The 17,636-nt window shown below is 36.2% G+C and overlaps 2 protein-coding genes and 1 long non-coding RNA gene across 10 annotated transcripts in view; 2 read left to right on the top strand and 1 right to left on the bottom strand.

The window, feature by feature from the left end:
* Positions 1-1,823: 1,823 nt before the first annotated feature.
* LOC107607919 (uncharacterized) lies at positions 1,824-3,270 on the top strand. The gene is made up of 3 exons (XM_016309814.1): positions 1,824-1,932; positions 2,058-2,387; positions 2,486-3,270. Exons 1-3 carry the CDS (start codon positions 1,824-1,826, stop codon positions 3,268-3,270), a joined length of 1,224 nt encoding a protein of 407 aa, XP_016165300.1.
* A 6,578-nt stretch (positions 3,271-9,848) lies between these two features.
* The window catches only part of LOC107606237 (uncharacterized), an 8,341-nt gene continuing 553 nt past the window's right edge, over positions 9,849-17,636 (top strand). The window contains exons 1-4 of the long non-coding RNA XR_015892317.1: positions 9,849-10,300; positions 11,711-11,812; positions 16,410-16,512; positions 16,623-17,627. This is a non-coding gene — a long non-coding RNA (uncharacterized LOC107606237). The remainder of the gene's footprint in view (positions 10,301-11,710; positions 11,813-16,409; positions 16,513-16,622; positions 17,628-17,636) is intronic.
* LOC107606235 (MADS-box transcription factor 23) overlaps positions 15,432-17,636 on the bottom strand; it is a 27,712-nt gene continuing 25,507 nt past the window's right edge. For 4 of the 8 annotated variants that reach the window (XM_021106529.2, XM_021106526.2, XM_021106531.2 and 1 more), the window contains 5 exons: positions 16,303-16,402; positions 16,179-16,220; positions 16,020-16,103; positions 15,738-15,892; positions 15,432-15,655 (listed from right to left, as the gene is read on the bottom strand). In XM_021106529.2, coding sequence (XP_020962188.1) covers positions 15,646-15,655; positions 15,738-15,892; positions 16,020-16,103; positions 16,179-16,220; positions 16,303-16,402 — 391 coding nt within the window. In that variant the 3' untranslated portion in view covers positions 15,432-15,645. The remainder of the gene's footprint in view (positions 15,656-15,737; positions 15,893-16,019; positions 16,104-16,178; positions 16,221-16,302; positions 16,403-17,636) is intronic. The other 4 variants (XM_021106530.2, XM_088494011.1, XM_021106532.2 and 1 more) reach the window with 2 other exon arrangements.

The raw sequence follows: 17,636 nt of genomic DNA, 5'->3' as shown, positions 1-17,636 counted from the left end.
GGCGATCTCCTCGGCGGCGTCATGCGATGCGTTCACATGGAAAGGGTGCGGCGTTGGTCGATGACACTATTTTTACGAACAGAGGATCTAAGTCCCCGGAGGAAGGCCGCTGCGTGCAGTCGGTGGTGCACTCAGGAGGGAAGGAGCGACAATGGTCTGTGCCACTGCAATCGCAACAAGGGCTCGTTCTTACCGTGATTGCGAAGGAAGGGCATGGCGTGAACGCGGCTGTGGCGCTAGTTTTAGGAATAGAAGGCATTGCATGCGGCGATAGTCGGCGGCACTAGATTTGAGAATGAAGGGGCTGCGTATGGCAGTGGTCGATGACACTGGGTGGGGCGCAGACATGGCTAGAGAGAGCCATAAGAGTTTGTGCGGTTATTTTTTTCATTATGTATTGTGAATGTGTGTGAGCATAAAATTAGATGGGATCTTTTGGGCAGAAATTATTTTTAATATGGAAGTGGATATGGTGTTTTGGTTGAATATTGATATTTAAAGTGTATTACAATATTGTGGAAATATTCAACACGCCTCCCCACGTGTTTTAACATTTCCCCGCTTGTTGGCTCGAATGTTGCCACATATTCAATACGCTCCCCACGTGTTGACTTTTTACCTACAAAATTCACCCACCTGTAATTACACCAAATAATTTGATTTCTAACAAAAACACTAATACTTTTTCACATAAAAAAAATTGGGTGTTTTTTTTTTCTTTTTTAATTTTTATTGGGACTTTTTTTAAAATTCATATTTAAAAAAAAATTGGTCAAATTAACTGCACGTATAGTTGATTTCCTAAACTTTCTCATTTTTTATATTGTTAATTAAAAAATTGTTTATATAGCATTGTTATTTAATTAGTGAATTAACAAATATTAATATTTATTAATTGGTATTTTATTTATTAAATATATATAGCAAAAAATTATGTTATATGTATATAAAAAATTTATCATCATGTATAAAATTATATATTTACATTTTATAAAATTTTCAGTGTATTATTGTAAACAATTTTAGTTATTCGTCAATTATATATTTGATTATTGTAGGTTGATTATTCTATTGATTAATTATTTAGTTGAAAAAATAGGCTTTTTTACTTAAATAAATGAAACACAAACCAATTTTACTTGATTTCCCTGAAACAAATTTTTAAACGTGTTTTCCCTCTTCTATATATTATGTAAATCGTCCTAGGGTGATAAGGATTATAAAATATATTAAACATGGCACCTTAGGACGATTTATGCATGTATTGCATAGGAAAAAAGCCATAAATCGTGCCAGAGTGTCTATGATTACAACTTGAGTATAAATTGTCCCTCTCTGCCATGATTTATGTGATTTTGGGCTAAAGCACAAAGGCCTGCCATGATTAATCTGTTTTCTGAACCCCAACAATCCTGGCACGATTTACGTTATATTTGCTAAACCTAATAGGGTTCCCACGATTCACATGCAACGTTATACCCTGCGGAGCCTAGGACGATTTATGATGAAAAAAATTCTATAAATAAATGAGTTTGGCGCAAACAAATCACACCTGAAGTTTTGTGAGTTTAGGGAGAGATGGCTGAGAGCATATTTTTGTTAGTTCATCATCGAGAAAAGATTGATGAAAATACAAGTGAAGGTGTTGTTTTCTTTAGTAAGAAACAGATAGGTGTGTTTGTAAATCCGTCAACGACTTTGATGGAATTACATAATAGTATATTACAGAAGGCAGGAAAGTGTGGCAAAAAATGTGTCAAGCAATTATTTTTTGTATTCCTATATCATTGAGGCAAGGTTATGTTAAGTTTGGAAAGTACGAGATGCTGGGCGATGATGATATGCGAGTTATATTCCACAGTCAAACAAGATTTTCTGACTTGGGCGCTATGGAGTTGTTTGCCAGAATGGTTGATGTAGATGGTAGCTCTGGTAGATCCGCTCTGAATCCGCCAACTAGCATCATAAAAGGAAGTTCCACCGCCATTTCAACGGGCAACCGGTGACTCCCTTTGTTTCATCCCCATCATTTGCGACTGATTTGCCCGTTCCGGCAGATGACTTAGGTGATGGGCGTAGCCTCGGACAGCTCGCAGTTGCAATGGGAGCAGCACTTGCAGTAGACAGTGCACCAACATTCATGGAGATAAGAGAGATAGATCCATTTGCGGAGGCTATAGGCAATGATGGGTCTGATTCGGAGCCACCAATCATTAGTGATGAAAGCGATGGCAAGGAAGACACCACTCGTGTCGGGGGAGCACAAACACATGCAAGCAGTCAGACACAGCAGTACCCTCGACACTTTTTCACTTTGTACCTTAATGCAATGAACCAGACTGCATTTGTAGATCAACAGCACCCTACTATTCACGAAGATAGGCCTAGTATGATTGGCACAGATGAGTTTGGAATCGGGCAACAGTTCAAAACCAAAGATGAAGCTATGCTAACAATAAGAGTTATAATATTCGTTGTGGTGTAGAATATAAAGTGTTTGAGTCCGACCAATTGAAGTATCTTCGGAAGTGTGTTCAGTTCGGGAATAGATGTAACTGGTTGATACGTGTGACTATGAGGCAGAGGAAAGGCTACTGGGAAGTTAAAAAGTACAACGGACCACATACATGTCTAGCAACTGAGATATCGACGAATCACAGGCAGCTCGATTATCATGTTATCTGTGCTTCAGTTCTATCGTTGGTCATGGCGGATGCATCAGTCTTCGTTAAGGTATTACAGAATGCGGTGTCATCAAAGTTTGGTTTCAAGCCCAGCTACAGGAAGGTTTGGATGGCCAAGCAGAAGGCCGTTGCTCAGATATATGGAGATTGGGAGGAATCTTACAACCACATACCAAGGTGGATCATCGGGGTTCAGTTGTATATGCTGGGCACTATAGCGGTGTTGCGCACTTCACCAGTGAAGGCAGGTAATATGGTGGATGGAATGAAGGTTTTCTTTCATCGATTATTTTGGACGTTTTCTCCGTGTATTGAGACATTCAAGTATTGCAAGCCACTGATATCCATCGATGATACTCATTTATATGGGAAGTATAGAGGTATCCTGCTAATGGCTATTGCCCAAGATGGAAATTCGAACATTCTCCCAGTAGCATTCGGGTTGGTCGAAGGCAAAAACACAGATTCATGGAAGTTTTTTCTTAGTCATCTTCGTCATCATGTGACTCCACAAGCAGGCATTTTAGTCATCTCTGATCATCACAATGCCATTAAGGCTGCCCTGCTTGCGAAAGACAGTGGGTGACTCCCGCCAACTGCATACGGTGCATTCTGTGTACTATACATCATCGCTAACTTTGCGCTATCCTTTACGTCTAAGGATTCCTGAAAGATCCTCGTGAATGCCGCATATGCAAAGACTGAGGAGGAGCATCAGTATTGCATGGATATCTTGCGGAAGAATGATCCTGCCATGGTTGATTGGTGTGACAGGATTGGATTGGAGTTATGGACACAATATCGGGATGGAGGCCATCGATATGGGCATATGACGACCAACATTTATGAGTGCATTAATGCCGTGTTGAAGGGGACACGTAACGTACCGGTGGGTTCACTAGTTAAGTCAACATATGGGTATTTGGTTGAACTCTTTGTGAGGAAAGGAAAGGAAGCCGAGTCATAGCTCGGAGCTAGGCAAGAATTTTGTCATACCCTTGTGAAGGCTATTGAGAAGAATCTACATGCCTCTAGGAATATGCGGGTAGATCTATATGACAGGGAGAACAATGAGTTTGTAGTTGAGGAGCTTGCGCCGACTGGGGGGAGAATTGCAATGAGTAGCTGTCAGGTTTCTTTATCCACGCGCACATGCGACTGTGGATACTTTCAAGCCCTCCACTATCCATGCCGTCATGTGCTTGCAGCATGCTCATTTTGTAGACTGGACTGGAAGTCTTATATTGATGATGTGTACCGTATTAGTACTGTGTTCAACGTTTACAAGATGGATTTTTCTTCGCCTATTCAGGAAGAGCTGTTGCCTGTATACGAGGGACCTCATGTGACCCAATCCCGACATGATACGAGCTGTTGTTGGGAGACCTCAGAGTACTAGGATAAGGAATAGTATGGATGATACTGAGCCCAATCGACCAAAAAGATGCAGGATGTGTAGGACCCCAAGTCATACTCGAAGAAACTGTCCACAGTGCCCAGGTGCTTCCGAATCGCATGAAGGAAGCAACACATAGCCGCCAGTGATTGACGCATTAGGTTATTAGTATTTGTCATTGATCATGTGTCTTTATGTTGTGTTATTTCTTCTGTGTTTACGTTAGGTCGATATTATTGTTAAATTGGCCCAACTCTATGATATTTTGTATTATGTTATCTTATGTTATCGTTATTCGTCGTTGCACCTACTTGTGATACACGTAAGATAAGATACAACAAAACATACCATGCGCAACAAAATAATATCCAACAAAAGTCTAAAGATAGATAGTATCCAACAAAAGTCTTAACATAGATACGTTACAACAAAAGTCTAAGGATAAATAAGCTACAACAGGAACCATGAGATACATAAGATCCAACAAAGTCTAAAGATGAATAGGCTATAACAAAAGCCAGATAGATGTGATCCCAACAACTATACCATGTGTGATCCGGTGCCACACTTTGCCAGCTTGATGACGCACTTCCTCCTTTGCGTGACCGGGACAAACGGATCAGGTGGCTGACTGACTGGTGCGGATGCCTGATCCGGCTGATAACCTAGTGGAAGTTGTCTCTGTCCTCTTATGGCAGATGATGGAGTGTCTCCCAACGCAAACATACCTCCCTAATAACCAGTCGGCACTTCATTTAGATCAACGTTCAGATCCATCGCAACTCCCTCAAACTGTGGCCTGTAATTACCAGCTGGGATGCCAAACTGGGCAAAGTCTGCAAAAAACTCTGTACCAGCTCCAAAAACTTGCTTCATCTAGTTTGGCTACCAAAGTCGAAAAACAAGGTCGACGCATCAGCCTGGACACCTCCACTCCCACCCTCAGCACAACAACAGAATAAAGTGCCGTCAACCCTCCGATATCGGTACCACCATGAACCCCAGTAACATGTCCTCTATAACTACTACCACCTTCCCATCCAGATCCACCTCCACCATCACCCCTCCCGCACTAGACCCACCACCACCACCACCCTCTCCCCAAACAGCACCACCACCTCCTCCTCCCCACTCGCACCCCCCGCTACCACCCTAACCCCAATCGGACCCACCGCCACCATGACCCCAACCTCCTCAATGACCTTGACTGCCCACACCACCACCCTCACCCCCGTCACCACCATTATCATCGTCATGCTCCGGATCCTCATCCAACCCCAAAGCATCCTCGAATCCTCCTCCCATAGGCTGGATGTAACGAGTCCCAATGCGCTCACGAGTCGCTCTTTGCCTATTGTCTGGCACGTTCAGTCCCTGTTGCCTAGCAGGTGCAGCCACATGACCCCGAATTGGAGCATCTGCTGGGACCCTAACATGGCGAGGATCTATGAGTAGACAATCATGTGAAAGGAACCTTCGTGCTACATGAAACCACCAATCAAGATATTCAGCAAATGGACGAGGATCTGGTGCCAACTGAAAGGAAAGCACGCTCTGTCGTCTCTGGTCCCGATACTGATGCCATGTGTCAAACACCGCAGGGAACCACCTCGTCGGTCCTTTGCCATCCTTAGATAACAAGAAGTCAATGTTGATGGCTGGATCTGGGATGTGCTGAACTCCTCCGAGCTAGGATAAAACCCTATCAACCTGGTGCTACTCAATTGATGCAAAGTATATCAAGGCAGTGGTCGACTTCCATAAAAGCATGTGGTCAGGCTTGAGGATATCAGGATGGACTACTTGGATAACCTCAAGACTATTGTATGGCATCCAAATGAACTGCAACATGGGAATCAATTAAAATTTACCGAGATACATAAGTATATACATACAAGAAAAATAGCAAATTAGACAATCAGACTTACATCATCCCCACTCAGCTTGTCTAATTTGTGTCGAGTTGCAATGACTCGGGGACCCTTCTCGTCCAACGACGGTAGAAACCTACCCCACCTACGAGATACAAAATGCTTAAAATTCAAATTACAAAACAAGATACAAACAAGTGCATAACAGACATATTCTACATGAAAATGTCAAACCTCGCGGCAAGTGGCCAGAGAATGGCATCAAACCCTCTAGGCCTGAACGTCAGAAAATGCTAAAAAATCCAAAACTGAAGCAGTGCTAATGGCCCAGCTAGGTTCTTTACATTCCGGTTAGCAACCCTGCACAAACACCTGTACAACCAGGACAAGGTGGCCGAAACCCAGCTATACTTGCCGAGCCCATCGAGGTCCACAACATACAGAATCCACCGTAAGTGAACCCTAGCACCAGACTTGTCTGCGAAAAGCGCCGTGGACAACAACATCATAATGTAACCCCGTGCATAGATCTGTACCGTTGCCTCCGATGCATTGGCAGGCAAGACTTTAAACTTGTTTTGGAACCAGCTAAAAGAAACTGTGAAGTCATCGATACAATCATCTGGTGGAAGTTCTCTGAATAGCTCTCAAAACCACACCCAGGCAGGCTTCTCCCCCTCCATCAACTGGTCGAAGTCACTGAGACACCCGCTCACCTCATGTCCGTCAATAAGGAGGCCAAACTGATATGTCACATCCTGTAGTGTTATCGTGCACTTCCCAAATGGCATATGGAATGTGTGCATCTCAGGACGCTATCGCTCTACGAATGCATTGATTAATAGCTCATCAAACTTGAACCAATAATCATTCAACCTCGCAACATGCAGTAAATTGGTACGATCTAAGTACGGTAGTATGCGATCATGCAAGATCATCTTTTGTTGACTACAAACGCTCTGAACGCATCGAGTTGGCTGATAAAACACAAATGTCAGTGAAACAATTTAACCGGTCATTATACAAAAAAAATTTTGCTCAGTATAAAATGTTATCCAACAAGCTTTTGAAATTAAAAAGTCCACATTATCCCTATTCATAAAAAATATCACACTTCAAGCAGTACAAGAAAACGATTATCACCACACTAACATCACAACCATAAAATTATCGACCACTTTATCATGTATCATTAAAAATTTTGAACTCTAACATCTTTTAACCCAACCAAGAACCTACGAAATCATTAAACAGTAAAAATCACAAAATCCTTATTAAAAATGTTATAACATGCATATTCAAACTACTATTCATCAACATATGAGTGTAGCCAAAATAGCCATGACATCAACCAACTCAACTAAGTTTACTGTCCAACGACTAACCTCATCGTCGATAAATTCAACAACATGCGCAATACCATTAAGGCGGTACATATCTATGTGGTTAGCCGCCATTCTTCTCCTAAGACAGACACCTCCCACTCCGCCGCACAAGTTAACCCACAGCTATGTGCCTTAATACGCCGGACAATGGTGGATCTGGCCTCGCCGTCGCCGCACCGTCATCGGTGAATGCTCGAAGCCTCCGCTCACTGCCACCTCCTCCACCGATTTGGCCTGCCTTCCTCCCAACCATTCTCTCCCAAATCTGGCCGAATGTGGTGGCTCCTCCCTCACTAACGTTACTCGCCACTGTGTGTTGAGGGAATGCCTCAAGCAATAACTCATTACAACCATATTAGGGTTACTCTTCAAGCATTAATCGTCCTTGGGCCTTGAGGGTTACATTTCTGAACGTGAATCGTTCCAGGCTACCTATGGTCCGCTTTTGAATGTGAATCGTGGCAGGCCTTTGTACTTTAGCCTAACTTCACGTGAATCATAGCCGGGAGGGACGATTTATGTGTAACTGTAACCCCTCATGCCCTGGCATGATTTATGGCTTTTTCTCCTATGCAATACATGCATAAATCGTCTTAGGGTGCCATGTTTAATATATTCTATAATCCTTATCACCCTAGGACGATTTACATAATATATGAAAGAGGAAAAACACGTTTGAAAATTTGTTTTAGGGGAATCAAATAAAATTGGTTTGTATTTCATTTATTTAAGTAAAAAAGCCGAAATATATATATATATATATAATATGACTAATATTTAATGTATATGGAGTATTTTGTGATATAATAGTAAATATGAAATTAATTAAAAACATCTTATACAACTTTTTAATTATATTTATTTTTTATAATTATTCATGTGCTAAATGTAAAAATAATTATTTTTATTGATATAATATTACGTAATTAAATGTATATATTACAATAGATCAAAATTAATTTCTTAATTAAAATAGATGAAAAATTGCCTTTTGTATTAACACAGAGCAAATTGTCACAATAAATTTTAGGATGTTACATTTCAACGGTATTTATATAGTATTTTAGAGTGTTTGAGAATGTTTTTTATGGTTCTAAAACGTTTTAGAATCTAGAATGTCCTGAAAGGTCACGGAAGACTCTAGAAGATTCTAGAGAACTCTGAAAAGTTATAGAATATTTTAGAAGAGTATGAATATGTGTAAAAATATGAAAAGTGATGTAGAACAATCTAAAAATATTTAAAAAAAAAATATAATAGGTTAGATATTTGTAATGACGGTTCTGAACACTAGAGGTTTTCATGGATCGGATCATATCTGCAAATCTGCGGTATTTATCCGTATCAGATTCGCAATTTGCGGATATGATCCAACTCGCAAGATGATTAGATCGGATCGAATCCGATTCATAAGATGATCAGATCGGATTTGATTGGCATTCTAACAAGATCGGATAACACATATCACATCTATATTCGTAAATCCGCACTAAATAATATATATTATATTTATATTTTATTTAAATTAATAATAATTATTGATATATGTTGTATTATTTTATTTTTTTATTTAAAAAATTAGTTTAATAATATTTTAAAAATAAACATGTTTAAAAAAATAAAAAAAAGTTTTATTAGATTAAAAAAGGTTTTAGTGATTATTTTATAAAAATCAGATTTTTTAATATATATTTTTATGTTACTAATATATCTGATATTCAATCGATTTGAATATAAAAAGTACCGATATTGATTTTTAATATATATTTTTATTTTGTGTGGATTGAATTTGAATATAAAAAATGTAAATATTAAATCTAATTTTGATATAGATTGGATTAATATTTTAGTCATATCTAATTCCTTGCGAATACTTTATTGAACACTAGATGAGTTGATTAGATTTTATCTTATGGGATATGGGTTATTTGTATCAAATACGTGAAATGTTTTTCACTTTTTTTTATTAAAGCTTTCTTTTCTCTTATACTTTTGATGTTTTTAGTTTGGAAAAATATAGGATACCAACATATTATCTGTCAACTTATTGCTAAAAATAATTAATTATTATATTTTAAATATATATAAAGAGACACATCTAGAAAATATATTTATAAAGACATTTTTATTAAACACAAACATAAAAAAAATATTTTTATTAGATACATCCAAAAAAATACTTATATTAGGTAACGTAGCGAAATTGTTTTAGTTTTCTTGCTAGATAGAAGTAGTGAGTCGACACGTTCGAGTGTGTCCAAGGCAGAAAACGCTACTTATTTAAGAGAAAGTATAGGGAGCCAATGACCTAAGCGTACAATGTGTACAATGAAGGTTTGGAAAGTATTAGAGATATTATTATTAGTGTTACATTGTCTTTTCAAGTTACGCTTTTGGGATGAGTGGTTTCAGGACATGGTATAAGAATTCCATATCCAAAAGGTCAAGGGTTTGAACCTTGGTGAACCCAAAATTAGCTTTTTATATCATGAGATGTTTATTATCCCTGGTATCCGAATGGTTATCCAGCATAGTATAGGTGATGTTCATTTGATTCATAAACCAAAGATTTAGCGCATTGTACCATTGGCTCCCTAGCACTACTCCTTATTTAAATCCCTAGTTGGCCCAGATATTTTCTCATGAACTCGAAACTCCTAAGCATCGCGCTATCTCTCTCTCTCTCTCTCTCTCCATCTGATTCGCCATTCGTATGAGAATTCTCGGAACCAGATCTCGCATTCTTCTTCATGCCTTATTTCATTGTGAGAGAGTCTGCGATCTTCTCCGTGAAGCTCGCTTCCGTACTGCATTATCGGTTTCTTTCGCAACTCACAGATTCTGCGTTTCGTCCGAATCACGTTAGCGGAAGTATCACCGATTGTTTTTCATTCAGTTCGAACAACAGCAAGTTCTTCAGGTTGTAATTGCGTTTGGTGGCTGAGAAGCTGCGGGAAAATAAAGGTAAAAGTTATAATCTCATAACACTGACACCGCTGAAACTCTGCGATAAAATATACGTACAAAAGCTTATAGAATACGTGTTCTTCACAAGGACGTATAAAATACTGTTTCAGGATCTTTGAAGCTCATGATCGTATGTGAGAAAATGAATGAAAAATCTATATCTGTTGATTCAAAGTTGTTATAACTTCTCTGTTTGTTGTTGTTGTCCTCTAATTTCTTTTTCTGTTCTAATATTATGAGATTTCTCGTTTTACTTATGCTTGTTAACGACAATTATAAATACTTTGTTGCATCCGAAAAAGTTGATAATGCATCAAAATAAAATTATGGCGATTCTACACGTTGGAGACTACATGTATATTTTGTTAGAACCTCTATTTTGTGGATATAACTTTTTTTGAAAAAAAGCCATTAGACTTTGTGCGAAAATGATGATTTTTCACTTTTCACATATCATCCATCGGCGGAGAAGACTCTTTTAACTTAGTATAGACAAAAAAAATGAGTGCAAAATAATATATCTTATTCTGGCCTAAAAACAATTTGGATCTCAGATTGATACAATAGGATATAAAGACACTACTCGGACTGTGATTGTAGTACACATATTTTTTTCTTTTTCTCCCTAGTAGTTTATCAAATATTCCTTTGGCCACTTTAGTGCAGTTTTTAAGTTCCCTGTTGTTTCAGTTCATTGGTTGTTTCTAAATAAACGTCAAATTTTCTCTGTCCGATGCGCTTACTTTTCTCTCAATTGTTGTTCTATTTTTTTTCTCTATGAAACTTGAATAGTGCTAGTGATGACTTTTTTTGGTGTCCCTCACTCTATTGGATTAAAGTAAAATAAAGTTTTGTCTTAAACAGTGAGTACATGTTCTATTTATTGTTTGTGATCAATTTTATGTTTTAATTATGGAATCTTCTTGCTATGTAGATAAAGAAATGGCAATGGTGAACAATTTTAGACTTTCTTAAACTTCTATTTTTCTTTTCTTATTCGGTATTTGCCAATGAGTTGTTTTATCACCATTTTATGCAACTCTTTTGGAAATTGTTTTTAAGACAAAAAATAGAATGACATTGAGAGAGATAAATTTGTTTGGAGAAAAAGATAGATACAAATTTATCCACTAAATAGATAAACAAGCAATTATCTTCATCCTAAGGAAAAATTTATCCACTAAATAATTAGAGACAATTACCGAGCAGAGTGTATTACTTTCTGGCTTTGCAAGTTGTATTTAATATTAAGACAATATTTATAATGTTTGATTATGCATTACTCTTAATTCTATCACCAAAGTTACGTTCAAATTGTAACTTTATAGCTCCCCCACCCCATCCCTCTCTTACTAAATTGATTTTTTATGGTTATTGAGGATAGTTTGTTATTTCCTTGTCTAACAGGATTTGTGATAGTTTTTATTCTGATGTGCTGAAAATATTAGACTTGATGAAAAAAAAAAAAACCTACAAAAAGTTTAATCCTATGTTACAAAAGAAATACAGGTACGAGCAAAGTTGCATGAGTAATTTCATTGACATATTTGTGCATTTATTCATTTATTCGCATATGTTTTGCATTGTTTCGTTATTGACTTTTTTATGGGTTATTTTGTTTGGTATCTGGTAAGGTGTTGGGTGTGCTTTAGAAGTTTTGATTTGGTTGTTGTTGACTAGTTTTGCTGATTTAAGAAAAAAAACACAAGCCAAATCTTTGTACTAGTGCATTGCAACTAACATATTTGGTTAGAGTGTAATTTCTGTAACTTCTAATGAAAGAATTTTAGATAAGAAAGAAAGTTTTTGAAATGAGAATAAACATGTGCTCCTTATTTAGGAGGGTAAGGCTCACAGTAATTCTTTTGAAGATATTCCTCTGAGATGTTGAGGATTGACAGGCTTCGTATTATTCTCCTCCTAAGGCAAGTTTAGTCTCTTTGCTTGTGAGGTAATACTGCATGTATCTATTGTCCCTGGATCCGATGAGGCGGAAGTCTCATACACGTCGCTGTCAATTTTTGGGGATAATTTTTGCAGGCTTTACGTATAATTTGTGCAGCCTTGTTGGAGCAATGGATGCAGTTTGATTCAACACAATGGGTATGTGTTCAAAATGTGGTACTGGAGTTTTAATATGGATATTCTATGTATAGTTATTTTGGATTTCAAATACAGGTTGTGCCTTTTAGGATTCTAGAAGTGGTCTTGATCATGGATATCATTTTAGCTATAAATGCTATAGAGACAAGAACTTAAGTTTTTCAAATAGAATTTTGTAGGGAAAGAGAAAAAACTTAAGTGGCTATGTCCAGCGTAATGTTTTACAAATGTAAATGGTTATATTAAGACTGTCAATAGCAATGAAAACGCTAGACAAGCTTTGAAAGCACATGATTTTTGCATGAAGTAAAAGTAAGATAGGGTATATAGAAACTTGAAAGAAGATAGGAAATTATTTCTTGATTATTGGACTGTACAATATGTGTTACAACATACAGGCATCTGGTAATTATTGCCAAATCCTAATCAAGCCTAAAGTGTGCTTTTCTAAATTGTTCCAATAAATGGCAACAATAAAATAAATTTATTCACTATTTTACATAACAACCATGTTAGGTGTATACCAAAATTAGCCACTAAAATCAGTCACTAGTATAAAATACATGTTGGGATACAAAAATACACATTGAAAATGAGTTAAACAACACATGTATTTATACACAAATACATGGTGGCTGATTTTAGTATATAAATGGCATTTTTGTATACATAAATGTAACATATCTCAACTTCCCCTTCAAGGTGGTTAATGGATACATGAGAAGCCCATTAGTCAACACATATGTCAACTGTGAATCCCAAAGGTAGAAGTCTTGTGGCGATTAATCATCTGTCCAATATGTCTTTAATGAAGTGGTAGTCAATCTAAATGTGCTTAGTTTCGTAGTATTGGATTGAATTGTGGGCTATATTGCTTGCTGACTTGTTATCATCATAAATACTTCATTTTTTTTTACTTTCAAGTCGCCGAGTACTTCTTCATCCATAGTAGCTCTCACATCCTTGTGCCTAAGCACGAAGCTCTGTCTTAGTACTTCGATCTAGCCACCACATTCTGCTTCTTACATCCCCAAGTTACAAAAGAGATGCAAAGTTTCTTAAGAATTAAGTGTCTAAGGTACAATATCTAAACTTTTGGAGAAATAGATGAGGATCTTAACCATAGGATTCAAGTTAGGTCGTCAAAATGGAGGAGTGGTTTGGGTATATTGTGATTAAAAGAAAATATACCATTAAAGCTCAAGATTAAATTTTATAGTATAACTAAAATATTGATAATATTGTATGAAACTATATGTTGGTTAGTTGAAGTCAACAAGAAAATAAGTTAACTGCAACAAAGATGACGATGTTGTGATGGATGAGTGGACGCACTAGATAAGATAGGATTATGATTGAATGCATTGGATAGAGAGCTAAGGCAGTGCTTATTTGTAAAGATATAGAATCTTGTCTTATGGACTTTGGCCATGTATGAGAAAGACTTGTAGAGGTGCCAATATGGAGATGGATCAAATGAAGAGTAGTTGTAAACTAAAAGTAGAGGAACTTCTAAGAAATCATAGGTGAAACTATTAAAAAAGAAATCTAAATATCAGTGGCTATGATTCACAACAAAATGTTGGTTTTGATTTATCCATATAATTAACTACACCAAATGGAACAAGGCTTAGTTATTGTGTTGACTTGTGCATGTCTTTAGTGAACTCCTCCATCTTTGTAGGTTTCTACTTGTTACATGTTTTGGAAATGTCCAAATTGATGCCATTATTAATTTTGGAAATGTCCAAGTGAAATCAATTCTTTTCGTGCCTACTCAATTAATCTTGAGTGGTTTAGAGCCAAAAGCTTATTTAGCTATCCTGTCATGGGTTAGAAAACTTTTCTTTAAATACATAATTATATGAGGAAAAAATACTTAAAATTGCTAACTTGAAATGAATGTGTTCGGGCAGTGTCTTGGTTTTTAATGTTTGAAATTTCTTAGGATGTAATATATTTAGCATTTCGTAAATTATAATATGTGATCAACTACATAACTTTGCAAGTTTTCATTTGAAATCATTTGACGCTTTTTTACTAAGATCTATTACCTGTGAGCAATATACACGGCTGTCACAGCAGCAACTAAAGCAAAACTGGTACGGTGAAGGCTATATTATGAGGCTTTATATCTTGTACTGAATGATTTTCACATCATCTCCAATTGTGTATTGAACAATTTGTATAAGCACATTAGTTTCTCTTTTGGATATTCCATTCTCTTCTACACATCTCATCTTACTATAAAACTTCCGTCATGTTTTTGATCCATTTGTTTGTTGTTTCTGTTCTTTTTTAAGTTTCCATTACTTCCGTATTGCACATTTTGCTATCATTTTAATATTGTTTTAACCTTCTGTCAATAGGGTATGATTCCATCTGAACTCCTTACTCTGAACTCCTTACTCTGTGTTCTTATGCCTCTGCATATTCATTGATGCTATCATTTTAAATTCCCTTGAAATTTGCATTTTTAAATGCGTATTTGACTTTTGTCCTCCATTTGAATCTGGTCAGTTCGATTAGTATTTGAAAACAATTCTCATAATCGTCAGATATTGATAATATTGTAGATATAGAAGTGAGTGTAAGAGATACGCATTTTTCAACAATTTTGATCTCTCTTTGATACCAAATAAAATATTTGGGAATTTTGTGGAAATGAAGGGTAAAAAATATGTCATTTTGGGATTCCTTGTCTGTAATCTCCGAGAGACTGATTGTATATGCTTCGTGACACATTTGTTGCTTTGGTGATTCATGTGCCAACCCCCCCCCCCCCCAAAAAAAAACACAAGAAAACGGCAATGGGTTCTGAGTTCGTTCTTGTCAATTGAGTATTTTTCTGATATTATTTAATTGATTTGGTGTTAACTTATGGTATGAAATTTCATAGTCTGTGTTCATCAATTTTTGTCTCGTGTTGCTAATAACTCTGGCAGTATTTACCCATTTGAAGAGCAGAGTTTTAAATATTTAGTTTCCAAGGCAGTAAACAAAGTAAAAAAGAATTGCACATATATGTTTTGTATGTAGAATTTCTTACCTTATTAAATGTTGACTTTACATAAGATGTTGCTCTTCTTGTTTCTCACTCACACATGCAATAGTGCTTTACTTGATAGAAAAACAAACATTGATTGTCTATTGATAGAGAAAACATAAAATTCAAAGCTGAGATCATCTTCTTGATTGCTATCAAGAAACATTCATCTTTTGTAGATGCATCAGTGTAGCTACAATCTGCTGCAGCAATCAAAATGAATCTCATCAATATTTCTTCTTGTTTGTAATGGTTCAATAATTGACTAGCTAAATAAGATCATACCCCAACTTTGTGGCTCCTGACGTGGCCTCATAGTTCTGTTGCTGTGGTTGGCTTAGCTGGAGATTCACAGGAACCTGCAAGTCTTCCTCTATGCTTATACCATTTGTTATAACAGAGTTTCTGTCTGTTCCACTCCCATTTCTTGTTCCATAGACCTGGGTTAATGAAACTCCCTTTTTAAGATTTAGAATAAAAACTCTTTATGAGGTTGCATTTGTTTTAAGAAATGGATTTTTTAATAGTTGATATTATTTTAGTTTGTCTTCCTATCCAAATCAGTACCTTCTTCTTCAGTTCCGTGTTTTCTTGACGAATTAGGTTTACCTTCTTATACAGTTCCATATTTTCTTGGTGTATGAGGTTCCCCTGCAGAAAGTAAAAGAATAAACATTTAATGAATGAAAGATAGTAAAGTTAATATTTTTCTGTGTCTAGACTAACCTTTCGATTCAGTTCCTGTATTTCCTCCATTAAAAGTTGTTCCTGCATAAGTTAATTATGTGTAAGATATATATATCGAATTTTAAAAGATGGATAATTGCAATTTTTTGGGGTGAATTCGTACCTTTTTTGCACGGACACCATGGAGGCTAACTTCCAGTTGGTTCTCTAAACTATGTAAATCTTTGACAGTCATACCTGACAGTTCTTCTCCCATCATTTGCCTGTTAGATCATAAATCCCAAAAAGAGTTTGGTATTGCATCTTGTACACTTGGATTGAGAGTTCATCACCAAGGCTATTTGGCAATGAGCAGATGATCCCGCAATAACATGTAGATTTTCAATTCTTTTTTCTAGTTTAAGCACAAAATTGATATATACTCTTTCAATCCTTTTTATATACTGTAACTCTATAATTTCCACATCATTTTGATTGTTGCAGGTTCTTACTAGAGAGAGAAAACATCCTGGCATAGCATTTGTCTATTTAAACCTTTCTTCTAGATGCATGTTTTTAACAGTAGAGAGAAAGGGTCTGGTATGGAGGTAAACATCATATCTTGAGTGTTCTTTCTTTTTAACAATAAGAAGTCTGTAAACCCTTCGAATTAATTTTTATCACTCAACCATAGTCTTTAACATCACCCCTTTCACAGTTGTGTTCACATTTACAAATAACTTTGTCAAAAAAAAAATGTGTGTCACTGTGGTCAACAAGCTTTAACACCATGTAAATCGTACAAGCTTACAACTGCTTTATAGAAGGAGCCCACTTTCTGATTCATTTTCCCTCAAAGGCACTAGATTGGGATATAGAGAGGGTACAAATTGAAAAATTAGAAAAACTATAGGATTTTTGTTTCAAGATATTTTTTCTTTTTGGTGACAAAAACTATTTTGTTAGAATAATCACTAGGGAATAAGTTTCGTTTTTTAAGTCTCAAAAAATTATTCGTAGACATTAGTTTTTCTTTAAAATATCAAATTCTAATGGTTTAGTAAGATTTTATTCTCACTATGGAGGTTGAGGATAACATATTTCTATGACAAAGGAATAAGAACTATTAAGTAAAGATATTAATATGTCTCTTACTTTAATTTATTAATAATAAGTAATAATATGTATTTTGAAGTATGTTAAGAATTATCACGTGATCCTAGAATATGCCATAAATCAAATGCATTTATAATTTATTCCTAGGAAAATGGCATAAACAATTACAGGAATTTTTACTGTAAAAGATTCAAATTTTTTACAATACATAGGAGTAACATGTTTTTAAGTATAATAATATTTCTTCGAATATAGTTCTAGGGAAACCTTAAAACAGAAGTTCTATTAGGAGGCAAGTATATCCCCTAGTCTAACTTGATCTTTAGTCAAGTTATGATTTAGTTGGGTTTGAGTTCAAAGAAATGATGCTGTGAGAAGATTGGGCAGATTTAAGTATCATTA

The sequence above is a fragment of the Arachis ipaensis genome, chromosome B7, assembly GCF_059453495.1.
Source record: "Arachis ipaensis isolate K30076 ecotype BB chromosome B7, ASM5945349v1, whole genome shotgun sequence".
NCBI classification, from domain to species: domain Eukaryota; kingdom Viridiplantae; phylum Streptophyta; class Magnoliopsida; order Fabales; family Fabaceae; genus Arachis; species Arachis ipaensis.
This window is presented reverse-complemented; position numbering and strand designations above follow the sequence as displayed.

Bases quoted from the DNA above. Each gene is read 5' to 3' on its own strand.
- LOC107607919 (XM_016309814.1), top strand. From the start codon at position 1,824: ATGCTGGGCGATGATGATATGCGAGTTATATTCCACAGTCAAACAAGA. The intron at 1,933-2,057 runs GTAGATCCGCTC...CCGTTCCGGCAG, and splicing joins TGATGTAGATGGTAGCTCTG to ATGACTTAGGTGATGGGCGT. The intron at 2,388-2,485 runs GTATGATTGGCA...GTTGTGGTGTAG, and splicing joins TATTCACGAAGATAGGCCTA to AATATAAAGTGTTTGAGTCC.